Source organism: Peromyscus eremicus, chromosome 7, assembly GCF_949786415.1.
Source record: "Peromyscus eremicus chromosome 7, PerEre_H2_v1, whole genome shotgun sequence".
Taxonomy (NCBI): Eukaryota; Metazoa; Chordata; class Mammalia; order Rodentia; family Cricetidae; genus Peromyscus; species Peromyscus eremicus.
This window is the reverse complement of record NC_081422.1, coordinates 61,041,278-61,055,799: the sequence shown is the minus strand read 5'-3', so window position 1 is coordinate 61,055,799 and position 14,522 is coordinate 61,041,278. Positions and strand designations below refer to the sequence as shown.

At 37.4% G+C, this 14,522-nt stretch overlaps 1 protein-coding gene across 7 annotated transcripts in view; it reads right to left on the bottom strand.

The window, feature by feature from the left end:
- The window catches only part of Herc1 (HECT and RLD domain containing E3 ubiquitin protein ligase family member 1), a 160,797-nt gene that overhangs the window by 56,495 nt on the left and 89,780 nt on the right, over nt 1-14,522 (bottom strand). For 5 of the 7 annotated variants that reach the window (XM_059268149.1, XM_059268153.1, XM_059268150.1 and 2 more), the window contains exons 31-38: nt 13,977-14,132; nt 12,086-12,192; nt 11,430-11,540; nt 10,026-10,202; nt 6,574-6,813; nt 6,084-6,167; nt 3,157-3,677; nt 231-1,006 (exon numbers count right to left, since the gene is read on the bottom strand). In XM_059268149.1, coding sequence (XP_059124132.1) covers nt 231-1,006; nt 3,157-3,677; nt 6,084-6,167; nt 6,574-6,813; nt 10,026-10,202; nt 11,430-11,540; nt 12,086-12,192; nt 13,977-14,132 — 2,172 coding nt within the window. The remainder of the gene's footprint in view (nt 1-230; nt 1,007-3,156; nt 3,678-6,083; nt 6,168-6,573; nt 6,814-10,025; nt 10,203-11,429; nt 11,541-12,085; nt 12,193-13,976; nt 14,133-14,522) is intronic. The other 2 variants (XM_059268155.1, XM_059268152.1) reach the window with 2 other exon arrangements.

Sequence of the window (14,522 nt, the reverse complement as noted above, 5' to 3'; positions counted from 1 at the left end):
CCAAAATTTAGTGACAATTAGGAAATTCTAGTGTTTATGTAGATTTAAAATAGAAAATTGCAGGTACACAATAATTACTAAAGTAAAAGTAACAAAAAATGATTGTTTATCTTACAAAGGAAAAACAATTGTGCAAATTTCTTTGGCCAAAAAAAAATATACATTCACAAATCATTTATAGAATTATATTATTTTGACAGTTATGAGTATAAGTTCATCAGATAACATACCTTGCTTAATTTTGCCCCCAAACTGGTCTTCCAAAAGCCCATGGACCACTAGTTTGTAAATCATAGCTTGAGCCCGTTCCAGATCAGCTAACCCCAACGCTCGCTTTATGGGTGACCGCATGACTGCTCGCTTCACCATGTGCCGCATCAGGAACTGTAGAGCAGCACGCATCTCCACATCCTCATGAACAACTGGAGAGCTCGCACAGTCTGAGTTGTGGCCATTTTCAGCTAGAACTTTTGGAATCAGCAAGAGCTCAGCATATTTACTACAGCCAAGGAGAGCACTGAGTGACTTCATAGCACCGAGGTAGAGATAGGAAAGCTGGACTGCTCTGATTTCTGACTGAGCTATGTCGTGAGTTTTAGATATATGTTCATGATTTTTTCTCTTTCCTTCTGTTACTTGATGTTGGGATTCCACACCTGGCAGTGTTGGTTCTAAAGAAAATGAAGCTATTTCATTTTCTGATTTGGAGCTTGTGGTACCCTGATTTTTGACATCATCAGACATCAACCCTGTTCGTACATCTAAAATGGATTCACTCTCAGGTTTCTGCTCAGTGTCCCCCTTTTCCTCAGACTCATGACGGTGTTTCTTTTCATGTCGTTTGATGCTCTGTTTCCCCACATCTTCATGAATGCCTGTCAGATATGTTAGGTCCAGCAGCACAGAAGCTGTCAGGCCTCGGAATCGCGCCACATCAAACAGCAGTGGTTCACAGGGTTCCAGGTTATACAATGGAGTATCACTAGGCGACCAAAAAGTTGGGAAGCTTTAATAAAGATCAGAATGACACAGGAAAAAGCAAGTGAGGGAAAGACAGGAGGAAGGTACAGAAAATAACATAGACAAAACAAGACACGTCATGTACACAATGCAGATAATAATTTACACAAACTGACAACATTACAGAATGAAAAACTGATATCATGAGAAAATAGAGATGTAATGCTAAATGTAACATCAATGAAATGCACATGTGCTTTCAAATGAGAATATTTACCACTAAACAATGTAAAGCAGAGTGAGCAAACTTCCCAGGTCTAAGGATCTTAGAGCTTTGGGGACATGTAGACGCTTGCTATCACTCAACCCTGCCATGATGGTACCAAAGCAACCACTGATACACAAAGTAAAAGAATACGGCTATGTAACTTTACTTACAAATTAGGAGGTAAGGCAGATGTAGTTTGATGTAAGCTAGCTGGGGAATTTAATAAATCTAATTTGCTGAGTATGTAGTAGATCTTTGTAACTGCCTTCATTGGAGACTTAGTCTCATTAAAAATTTTACTTTGTAGTCTTCAACTGATACTCATAATTGTAGTTTAAGTAAGAATATGATTGCATATCCATGATATATGGCATAAAATTCCTGAAGTTTAAGAGTCACATTAATTATAGAAAAGCCCAGCAAGTATCTGAAGTTTTACTGCAATTGCCTACTTCTTGGCTGTCTTATCTTTCTAATCTCATTTCCCTTTTGCCATATTTTCTTTTTTCATGTATTAATTTACATATTTTACTACAGTGCATACATATTAATAAAATACTGAATCTTCTCTGACAAAGCAAGAGTGAAAGAAAAGGATGACACTGTATGTGATTTGTAAAGCTGTCGCTGGGTTTCTTAAGTTATTGTGAAGTGAAGGGTGTACAATAAAGTCCATTATAGCCAGACATTATATATAAACTTTACATATATGTGTTTTTCAACTAAGAGTCTATCATGTTTATTTAGTTGTAAAGTACTACTTTCATTAAATACTATGAATCACTCTTTTAAGACAATGTTGTTATATTAATATACAACTATAAGAATCACATTAGGTAATATAATGAAGTTACATAATATTATCAATAAATCCTGATTTCCAAATGATAAAATTATATACTCAGATAAGTGAAATCCTTTATGCATAGAAATATTTAACATTGAATATATGAAGTTTATATTTTAAACTATATACATACAAATACACTTAAATGCTTTTAAGCATCTTGCTTGTGTCAAATAAATGTAATTCTCATAACTATTAAAATGATGTACATTGAGGGAATAGAAATACTTATTTTAAAAAGGTAAGGCTTGGGGGTAATGGCATACATCTGTGCTCCCAGCATTTGAGAGGCTAACATAAGGGGATCATGAGTTTGAGGTCTGTTTGAGTTACAGAGTGAGCTACAGGCCAGTTTAAGCTACAACATTCTGTCACAAAAAGTGAGGGGAGAGTTCATCATGGGACTGGAGGAATGGCTGAGTGGTTAAGAGCACTAGCTGCTTTTGCAGGGAACCAGTTTCAGTTCCCAACACCCACATGGTAGCTCACAACTATCTGTAACCCCAGTTCCAGGGGATGCAATGTACTCTTCTGGCCTCTGTACGCACACAGGGGGTGCACAGACATACATGCAGGTGAAATACCCACATGTATGAAAAATAAAATTTTAATTTAAAACAGACAGATCTCACTTAGATGTTCCTACCACAGGCCTCTTGAACATAAAATCTGGTCAATAAGTTAGCCAGCTGGCTTTTTACTGTCCAATGTATAATGGAAATGATCAAAAGGCAGGAAACAGGTAGGGCATAGCTCAGTGAGAGATCACTTGTCTAGCATGCATAAGACCAAGTGTGATCTCTGGCACACATACCTCCCAGCAACAAGAAGCAGGAATCCAAATAAAAACTAGTTAAGCATAGTGAACTTATCAGTTCTTCACCAACAAAATTTAAAAACTTATTTTACAAATCACCTGTATTTTACTAAATCAAAATAATAATATCTAGCAATATGAAAATCACTTTTAAAAGTTAACCAGCAGTTTATCTACAATACATTATTACTCACTGTCTGTTGGCAATTGCCCATTTCACCATCAAACACTTATCTGCTATAAGCATAACTCAACACATCATACCTGATGGTAATTTCTGCTTCATCCCACTGGACCTTGGCAGATGTGCTGCCTTCTTTGACCACTCCCAGCAGCGTGGCATGGCGCCCAGTTTGCTTGTGAACACACCGACCTCCAACTCTAAGACCAGCATCAACTCCTCCTATCACTGCCAGCACAGGCCACACCTCTACGCAAAGAGTCCTCAGCTGCAGTTCTGAGAGGTCAGCAAGACCATGCCTATTATGTTTACCTTTTTCTTCTTCTTTGTTCTCTTTCTCCTCTCTCATTTCATTTTCCTCTCGGCTCTGAACCGAGCGGCTTTTCTTTAGCTTCTGACCTGACTCTTTAATACATATCTTAATTTTATGTAGCCTTTCCATCATCTTTTTGTTAATGCAGTAAGTCCAACGGTCTGTTCGGTGAAGGATACGGATAAGCTGAACAGTGGCCTCAGCTAGCACTGCTGCTACTGGACTACAAACAGGGTCTCCTGGAAGTAAATCCCGTGGTGTGCCACGCATCTGCATATCACAAATTTTCACCTACATAAAAGAAGAGAAGGTAGGATGTGTGTGATCTTAATAGGTTTCCTTAACTGTTTGTCAATATAGGTTCTAGCAAATGGAATCGTATGTTGAACTAGTATTAGTATATTGTAATATATCAAGTGATCCCACCCCCAACAATGGGCAGGAAATGGAATCAAATGTTGAACTAGTATTAGTATATTGTAATATATCAAGTAATCCCACCCCCAACAATGGGCAGGAAATGGAATCGTATGTTGAACTAGTATTAGTATATTGTAATATATCAAGTGATCCCACCCCCAACAATAGGCAGGAAATGGAATCAAATGTTGAACTAGTATTAGTATATTGTAATATATCAAGTGATCCCACCCCAAACAATGGGCAGGAAATGGAATCAAATGTTGAACTAGTATTAGTATATTGTAATATATCAAGTGATCCCACCCCCAACAATGGGCAGGAAATGGAATCAAATGTTGAACTAGTATTAGTATATTGTAATATATCAAGTGATCCCACCCCAAACAATGGGCAGGAAATGGTAGAGACTCACTGAAGTAATTAGCAATATGGGCCTTTTAGAATGTCCTGTCATTTGAACCTTGTGTAGCCCACAAGTTCCAAAGTAGTTACAACCACTCAAAGGATGGATAGGAGGAAGTTATATGTGGCTGACTCAATTTAGTCCAAAAATAATGTCTAGAAGAAGCAGTCACTATCATCCTTAAAACTCCAGGATAATATTGAGTCTTGGTACTATCTTATATTGTTTCAAGGGCACAAATGTAAAATTCTAAAGCCACACAACTAGGACAGTCCCAGTATGAACACACACTGCAAGTAGGACACAGAGAGGAAGCTGGTGGCACATGTTTGCAGTCCCAGCACCCGGAAGACCTTGAGTCCTAAGGCATTCTTTGCCCTGGTGATATACTTGAACCCTGGTAATACTGTTGTAGTCCAAAGTAGGCTTGGTACTTTCTAACATCTGTAAACCCTGAAGAATTCATCCAGCCTTAGGATTCTAACCATAAATATACTTATTCTGTCTGAGGGACTTTTCTGATAAACTTCAGAATCTCTATGAGTTCAAGACAAGTCTGGGCTAGAAAGACCTTGTCTCCTCTCCCTCACTCCCGAAAGATGTTAAAAGAGGAGAGAGAACTGGGTTTAAATCATAATTGTCCACAATCTTGGCAAGCAATTTAAGTCTTAGCTTTTTCATCTGAAAAAAAGACACTAATAATAGTATCCATCCCTTATACTTATTTTAAAAATAAAGTTATATATAGACAAAGCACTTACTAGTACAATACTAGGTTCACTGTGAATAGTTAATGTTAACTATTTCTTTTCCTCAAGAATATTACCAGGGCACAAGAACACAACCAGCACAAAGGATGCTATCAGGCACTCAGCAGCCTCTATTACCTGCAGTTTATTAGCTACGTGTTCAAGAAGTTCTCTGTCTTGTGAATGGCTAATCTTAGATTATGATTCCTTGAAACTTTATACATATGTGCATGTATACATTTATATATAATACGTGTGTACATATATAAATATACACATGTATATTTTCATGATTAATATCTACTAAGTCTAACACTTTTTTTTAAAAGATTTATTTATTTTGTATACAGTGTTCTGCCTGCAGGCCAGAAGAGGGCGCCAGATCTCATTACAGATGGTTGGGAGCCACCATGTGGTTGCTGAGAATTGAACTCAGGACCTCTGTAAAAACAGCCAGTGCTCTTAATCGCTGAGCCATCTCTCCAGCCCTCTAACACTTTCATTAAAAGAAAATTATATATGATTTAACTTGAAAATTTTTTTAGTATAAAATTCTACTAGAAATTCTCGACAAGAGATCTAAGTTACACTACACCACCCTCCAGTAAAAATGTGGGAAAGGGAAAAACATTACCACTACCCACAAAGAAAAGCTTGTTTCTGCTTTTGTTTTACATAAAGAGTACAAAAACAGTTTCAGTGAGACTGTATGCCCTTAATACTGTTCTCATCACATTCAAATCTGTACATCTTACAAGGTCTGAAAACTCTCCCACCATAACTTAAACTTCTGTTATTCAGCTGATGTTATCTTATTACACTTGAGTATTTCTTCTCATATCCATAACTACCAATGAACCATATTACCCCTACTATAGTTCCTGTAACTCCCACAGTGTCACTGTTTGCAAGCTGGTTTGCTATACAACTACAGTTGCTTAATATGGAGTAAAGACAATTCCTAAAATTATCTACCCTTCTAGAAGAAGGACTTCCACAGGCCAGGGACTTTTAATGGTAGCGATACCTTTCTATTTTATAACCTCTGTATCATACTAACATAACACTAATTTAAAATAACCAGTATCCCTTATGCATAAGTACAGGTTGGGATTCTGTTACCTTCTCACCAGGGTTGCTGCTATAGAACATTACACATGGGTACAACTCTGCTGCATCCACATCTTCAAAAGCTAATTTGGGTTCCTAGAGTGTAACAGAGAAGCAAAGGAAACTGAAGTTGCTTTTAAAATTGATACTATGTAGTCACATTAAAATTCAAAGGTTATAAGATAGAACAAAAGTACTAGAGCCATATATCAACTGCCCTTCCATCCAAGGCAATGCTACATACAATATGTGATCCTAAACTGTTTGCTAGTTTCAAAAATCTGACTTGATCTTTACCACCTTTTTGTTAGTTTGACACGGGTAATTTTAAAAATCAGAAAGTATCAAAGGCAAAAAAAAAAAAAAAAAAAAAAAAGGAAGAGCAAAGTAAATAATCTATACACTAAATAACCAGTACTTGATGAGTGGAATTTAATTTTGAAAAAAAAAAAAAAAAAGGAAAGAAAAAGTACAAGTAGGGTTTGTGAACAGGTTTCAGTACCTCTCCATTTTTCCCAAAGGAAATGGTCCTGGCTTCCATGTCTAACACACAGGTAATGAAATCTCCTTGAGTAAAGCTGGAAAGTGTCAGAGTCTGTTCTCCATTGTGATAGAGGTTACCACTGTAAGCCCTATAGAGCCACATGTCTGAGGTAGTGCGGTGATTAAAATCATGTACTGGCCAGCGAGAAACTCCAACACATGTGCCTTCATTACCTCTATTTTCCTTCACAATATAAAACTATAAAAAGAAAAAGAAAAAACAACTCATAATGTTCATTAGTACTAAAAAAAACTTTGTGCTATTAATACATTAATTGAGACTTGGAAATATATTTGTAAACAATATTTACACATTTATGGAAACATATTAACTTTCTTTTCAGTGTAAGAAGAAATAACATAAAAAGGAAATAATTTCATCAGTTTATAAGGCAAATTTATTCTTCACCTTCTAAATATAAAGAATAACCATTGGTACCTATAACATTTAAAGTAAATGATTTTAGCTTACAATTTAATTATGATGCTAAGGGAGTATTCTAGAAAATTATTTGTAGAAAGCTTCAACTTCTTACACATAGATCTTTCAATTACTCTCTATATACACTTGATTCAGAAAGGATGGGAAACTACAGGGACTAGCATCCTCCCTCCACTCTTTAAGGGACTGACTCAACCCCCTGCTAGTTATGCTAACATCTAACTCACTGTGCTCATTCAGCTTTCTGGTTTAGGTACGAGTAGTTTGGTTCTATAATCCTCACCACTCTCCTGACACACAGGACATCTTTGTAAAGCAGTGTATTTGTTCAAGCTGGCCCCAGAAAGAGATTGGTATTTTCAAGGCTCTTTATTGCATATACAAGCAGGATAAAAGAGGTATACTTTATAGTATATGAGTGTATGGCCTGTGTATATCTCTACATCATGTGCATGCAGGAGCCTACAGAGGTCAGAAGAGGAATCAGAGTCCCCAGAACTGGAGTTACACATGGTCATGAGCTTCCATGTTGGTGCTGGGAATTGAACCAGGTCCTGTGAAAGAACAGCCAGTGCTCTTAACCACTGAGCCATTTCTCCATCCCCAACAGGTAGGTTTTTTGTTTTGTTTTGTTTTTTTAAACAGGAAGGTCTTTTAATCTTATTTTGGAAAAAAAAAAGTTAGAATTTTTATCCTGACCAACCCCTAACCTTTCTACTTAATTCTTTACAAAAAAGTTTTTGTGTGGTAATTTTTTTTTTTTTGTCTGTCCCTCTTGCATTCCACTCATCTGAACAAAAGGTCTACATGAAAATTAAAAAATGATCAAGATAGAAAAAAATTCAAGTTATAATTACTAACTGGGCACACCACATGTCTTACAACACAGAGAAAACCAAAGTCCAAGGTCTAGGAGGGTGTGGAGAGGGCGTGAAGCATTAAAACTATTCCAGACTGTTCTCCCTCTGCAAGGGGAAGACTGGCACTGCCCTGAAGGCTACTGTGATCACTTGAAACTCAAACTGATTGCTGAACCTTCCTCAAGTCTGACAGACAACAAGACAGCAAGAGTAAGCTCCTACTTCTGACTTTCTCACCAAAAATCTTCAAATGTTGTCAACACAGACAAAATAAAGTCAAAGATAACAAAATTGTTCAAGCTGACAGCTTGAGACAGTCCCTCTGAAACAAAGAACTCAACTAAACCATTCAAAGTGAAATAGAAACATGGGAGAGTGGAAGGCTCCCTAACGGCAGGCTACACTGAGATGGTAGTAGCCTTACAACCTGACAATAGGTGTCTTGAGTAGAGGTGCTCTAACAATTATAGATGGTTGGCTTGCAGTATATTAACATACACTCCATGGGACTGTATTTTGTGTGTGTGCATTCTATAACAACAGCAGTTCAAACCTAGACTTATCAGAATTGTGTTATGTTAAACTAACACCTAAACCAGGATTTAAAAGTTAATACAAGTTGAGCCTGGAGGCACATACCCATCATGGGAATGTTTTTCAAAGACTAAGATGGGAATCCTGAGCTAAAAACCAGTTTGGACTATACAGCAAGACACCGTCTCAAGAAACAAACATGAACAGCAAAATATTAATACAAAAACTTATTAATGGTATCAGGTGTGGTGGCACACCTTTAATCCCAGCACTTGAGAGGCATAGGTAGGTGGATATCTGAGTTCAGGCCAGCCTGCTCTACAGAGTGAGCTCCAGGACAGCTAGGGCTACACAGTGAGACTCTGTCTCAAAACAAAATAAAAAACGAACAAAAAATTTAAGAATGAAGCCACATGAAATTTAACTAGCTAATTCTAAGACACCTAAATGGCACAAGTCAATATTACAATTTGGTCTCACCAGTTGCATGGGGTCCTATTAACAGTTTTACTATAATACATGACACACAAGAATCAAAGAAGTAGACTGAGTACAAAAAGGGAGTTAATATAGCAGAGAAAATCCTGCTTGCAAGCTGCCTTTCAGCTGGCATTGGGAAACTTGACCAATAAACTATTCCTTCCATTGACTGGAAAATAAACAAAAAACAACAATAACAACAAACCCAATAATAAAAACAACAACCTTCCTTAACTGATAAGGCTGGCTTGCTGTGCCCACAGTGTTTTTCTAAGTAATAAGACTGAGGTCACTTACCATCTTTCCTTCTGGGAACCTAAAGAGAGAACACATGCCATGCAAAAGGTAATAATAAGGCTGCACCTAGTAAAAAGCCTTTGGTGATGTATCTCTAACAGCTTTCACAGGCAAAAACAGGACATATCTGATGGCATATTCCCACTAATAGGGGAATTGTGAGCTCTGTGTGACCCCTTTCACATGCTTTTAACATTTGTTTTAAATGTAAGGCACAGTTCATATATCTCCTTTACTCAGCTTCCACTTACAATACCATGACAGGTATTGTCACAAAACTTAAGTCTTTCAAAGGTTTCATTTTCTTAAAGAACCCAAAGAAATGGGACCGAAATTCTTTTTTAAATTTTTTTTTTTTGAGATTGTATTATAATTATATCATTTCTCCCTTCCTTTTCCTCCCTCCAAACCATCTGATACCCTTTCTTGTTTTCTTTCAAATTCATGGCCTCTTTTTCTTTCATTGTTGTTGATGTTGTTGTTGTTGTTGTTGGTGGTGGTGGTGGTGGTGGTGGTGGTAGTGTGTGTGTGTGTGTTCCTAAACACATAAATACAATCTATTCAGTCTGTATAATGTAACTTCTATTTAAGTTTCAAGGCTGACCATTTGATAGTGGATGGCCAATTGGTGTGCTCTTCCCTGGGGAAGACTATTTCTCCTGATCTCAACATTCCTTAGCTGCCTGTAGTTCTTTGTCTAGGGTTGAGGCCTCCTGAGCTTTCCCCCATAAGCATGTTTTTTAAAAGACTAAAATACAAAACAACAACAATAAAACAACTACTAAGAATTCTCCTCACCTTCCACTGATAGCACCCAGAAGTTACCCCAGTTGACGCCAATCCGTATCCTTTTCCTCCACTGCCATGAGTTAAAATCTGTCCATTTTCCACAATGCAACACTGAGCTTTCTCTGGATCAAAGGAGACTTCTTGTATGGGGAGATTTTCATCTTCTTCCTCCAGCTCTCCTTGCTTCTACCAGAAAGGTGGCTGGGTCAGTTTGGGGGCGTAAAAAGATCTCTAGAACATTCCTCGGTTTTATCCCACAGATATTACATACCTATCAGCTTTTAGATACTGTGCAAAGCAGTAGGAATACAGTGCCTATAAAGAGCTTGTTGTTCATTTAGGATACACAGAGACTAATCAAGTCAATTTGGGGGTGGGGGGTGGGGTGGTGGTGGTTAGGACTAGGTCACATGATAACACTTAAATAGAGAAAGAAAAACCTAGAAGAATGAAAAGCCATTTTCTAAGGTGGAAGGAAAACTGTGAACTCTGGAAAATTAAGCTAAAACTTTACATGTATGAAGTAGAATCTTATTTAGAAGGTGGAGCCTCATGGCTACAAGGACGGGTACACAGGAGACCCAAGTAAGATATGAACAAAAAGACAAACAGTGGGCCCTCTATATCCGAGGTTCTACATCACAGATTCAACCAACCACACACTGGAAATAGATCTGTACTCTTCTCATCACATAGGATATATGGGGCACAACTCTTTACACTGTATTAAGTATTAGAGAACCTAGGAATGATTCAAAGCTTACGGGAGAATTGCATTCGTCATATATAAATACCATACCACTTTATATATGGGACTTGAACATCAAATGATCTGGACAAGCTTGGATGGTCCTAGAACCAATTCCCTACAGATAGTGGAAAACAACTATAAATATAATGTTAACACTTTATGGAATTTGGCATCTTGATGGGTGATAAGTAATTAAGACTCTGAAGAGAAAGTGAGAAGTGGCTGACATGTGTAGTTTACTCCTTTGAGAATCTCAGTAAGAAAGAAGGCTTCATAGAAAAAATATGATTTGAGAAGTGAGGATGGCCGGGTGGTGGTGGCGCACGCCTTTAATCCCAGCACTCGAGAGGCAGAGGCAGGCGGATCTCTGTGAGTTCAACGCCAGCCTGGTCTACAAAGCAAGTTCCAGGAAAGGCGCAAAGCTACACAGAGAAACCCTGTCTCGGAAAAAAAAAAAAAAAAAAGGATGAGAAAAAGCATGCCTGGAAGACTGAGATGAGAAGTAGTCAGTGGAGAAGACAACAAAACACACAAAGAGGATGTGGAGTAAACTCTACAGCAAGGCCCCTCATAGTAGGACTTTATACCCAACGACAGAGATGGGCACTAGTGTATCTACATATGAGGCTTAACAACACCTTTCAGGGGGAAGAACTGATTACCTGTAGTTTTATTTCTTGTTCTTTTTCCTTTATTTGAATAGCATGTTTGGCCTGAGCAATGGGAGTCTCCCACATACAATCAGACAGAAGGGAAAATAAGCGTTCAACAACCTGGTGTATTGAAAGGAAAGAAAGATAAAATTTATAAAGAGAAATGTTACATATTTTTATGAGCTATCATATACTGTAATATTCGATGGCACATGAAGATTGATTATACTAATATCCAACAGCTACTTCTGATGGTTCTATCTGGAATACTTCTAATGTTACAAGATCATCAGCTCACTACAAAATGGCTTGTTTTTATGTTTCCTTTCTAGATACAGACATCTGTTTTGATTTTATTGTCTCACACACTTCTCTCTCTAGAGGCCCAATCTACTAAGAAATTCTAGATTGTCCTTTCCTTTTGACTTTACATGTGTTTTCTACTCCTCTGTTTCTTACACCCCACAATGTTTTCTTCCCCTTCCTTAAGAACGAAGGCTAAAGAAAGCAATCTTAGAAGCAGAGACTACACTTCTATGTATAGTCTCTACGTAAGTCTCTATGTAAAGACACATTTACAACTAAAGAGACTGTAGTGACTCAGTTTTGGGTGAATCACGCTTCAGATTTGAAAGCATTTTCCACCAATTTAAAAATATACAAACCTGGGCCATTTGGTCATCTTCTACTCCCGATTCACAAGCTGGTAGCACAGCCTCAAGGACATGAAGTGCAAGGAGCCTCGTTCTTAAGTTACCAACGAGAGGAATGCCTGGGGGAGGGCAGCAGACCAGTCAGTCTTCTTGTTATCAAAGTAACTGGCACCCAGAGTTAAAATTAACTTCACATAAAAAATTTTTTCCTAAGGCTACAAAGCAGTGTATAAATGAAACAGACCTGCATTTTGACCTATTATCACATTAATTCGGGACCCAATCTATGCCTGTTAGTATATATACGTACTTCATGTACATGTTTCAATTTATGTCTTTATTGGACAAGCACTACAACCACATGTGTCAGAGGTAGAGTATGTATTTCGTATACATTAATCCTAAATTCAGAGTCTGAATTATAACTCAGTTTAATGAGGAAACAGAGGCTCAGAGAGTTCAATAATTTAACCAAAATTCCATACTTCAGTAGAAGTGGAATTTTTAAAAGGTCTGTGAGCATCTAAAGCCTAAGCATATGCTCTCATCCCCTTGCTCTAATCCATTTCCATTTTCAGAGCTTGGTATGGGTTTTTGTTTGTTTTGTTGTTGTTGTTGTTGTTGTTTTGGGGGGGAGGTGGTTTTGATACAGGGTTTCTCAGTGTAACAGCCCTAGCTGTCCTAGACCTTGCTCTGTAGAGCAGGCTGGCCTCAAACTCACAAAGATCTGCCTGCCTCTGCCTCCCGAGTACTGGGATTAAAGGCGTGTGCCACCACTGCCTGGTGACTGTTTTTGGCTTTTAAAATTTCATACATGTACATATTATATGTTGATCACAGTTACCCTTCAATGCACAGTAAATAGTTTGTACTTTTCTTTTTTTTTTTTTTTTTTTGGTTTTTCGAGACAGGGTTTCTCTGTGTAGCTTTGCGCCTTTCCTGGAACTCGCTTTGGAGACCAGGCTGGCCTCGAACTCACAAAGATCCGCCTGCCTCTGCCTCCCGAGTGCTGGGATTAAAGGCGTGCGCCACCACCGCCCGGCTAGTTTGTACTTTTTTAAAGTTAGAAAAGATACAGACAAAATTTTGGTGCATAAACATGTACTCTTCTTATAGACATGACTAATAGTATCAGGTGAAAATAATTGAGTATCTTTTACTTTATGCTTTAAAAACATGGTATAAACTTCACTTCATTAAAGGAAGCTCTAAGTTATACTAGTTGATAAACATTGCTGAAGTATATTGAGAATGTAAACATATATAATAATCCATAACATGGAATACTATATTATGATTCTGCATGTTTCAAACACATTAAGGGGGGGATAATGAAAAAAGTTCTAGAAATGGGTGGAAATGCTTAATGCATTGAACTGTATACTTAAATGGTCAAATTTTAATTTTTGTTATATATACTTTATCAAAAATATGAGGAAAAACCAAACTAGCAAATGGCTATCAGTAACAGGTATAAGATTACCAGACTTCTAGGCTAGAACTAGGAATTAATCTTATACAGAACTGTCAGGACACCACAAAAACAGAAGTCACAATCAAAGCAACTGAAATCACATTATAATAGAGGGGACAGATCAATTCAGCTCTGCTCTGACAATCTAAAATGAGGTCAAACTTGTAGCAAATTATATACTATATACATCTCTATTCTTAGTACATTTTATAATATTAATAAATAGGGCCAAGTTCTCTAGATTAAATCTTAATTTCTCCAGCACCATTTAGCATTACTAATTCTTTACCAATTGTTATCCCCGAAATTGATATTTTCCATCAATCAAATAAATAATCAAAAGTCAAAGAAGAAAAGTCTTGAAATCACGATCAGGTGTCCAGTGTTGTTAAAATTCTAGCATTATCTTAATAAAGGCAACAAACATACCTGATGAGCACTTCTGAGATGCTATGTTTAGAAGTACCTCTGTCCATTTGGGGGAAGCCATTTTTGACTGAATTGCTTTTGAAGACACAACTCTTCGAAGAAAAACTAAAAAATCCCCTAGATGGAGTTCAGCTGCATGTTGTTTCCTAAGAGCAGCTGAAAAGTGAAGAGATAAATTACATTTTAACTGAAAGGCAACAAGATACAGTTTACCTTATCCAGCTTACACTTCAATTACATTAAGCACAAATCTAATTCACAGTCTAGGTTTTCAATAAACTGCCAATTTTTGAAAACTAGAGAATGGAGAAAGGTAAAAATTGAAATGTAACCTGATGAAATGTCTTTTATATGTGTGTAGGAGAATAGAAAGCATACTAGAATGTGTATGTGACAGTTACTCTTCATTATCAACTTGACAGGTTTTGGAATCACCTGGGAGATGCACCTCAGGTGTTTCCAGAAGTTTAACTGAGGAGAGAAGACCCACCCTGAATGTGGGCATCAACCATCCCAGAAGCTGAGCCTTGATCCCACCACCCCCCT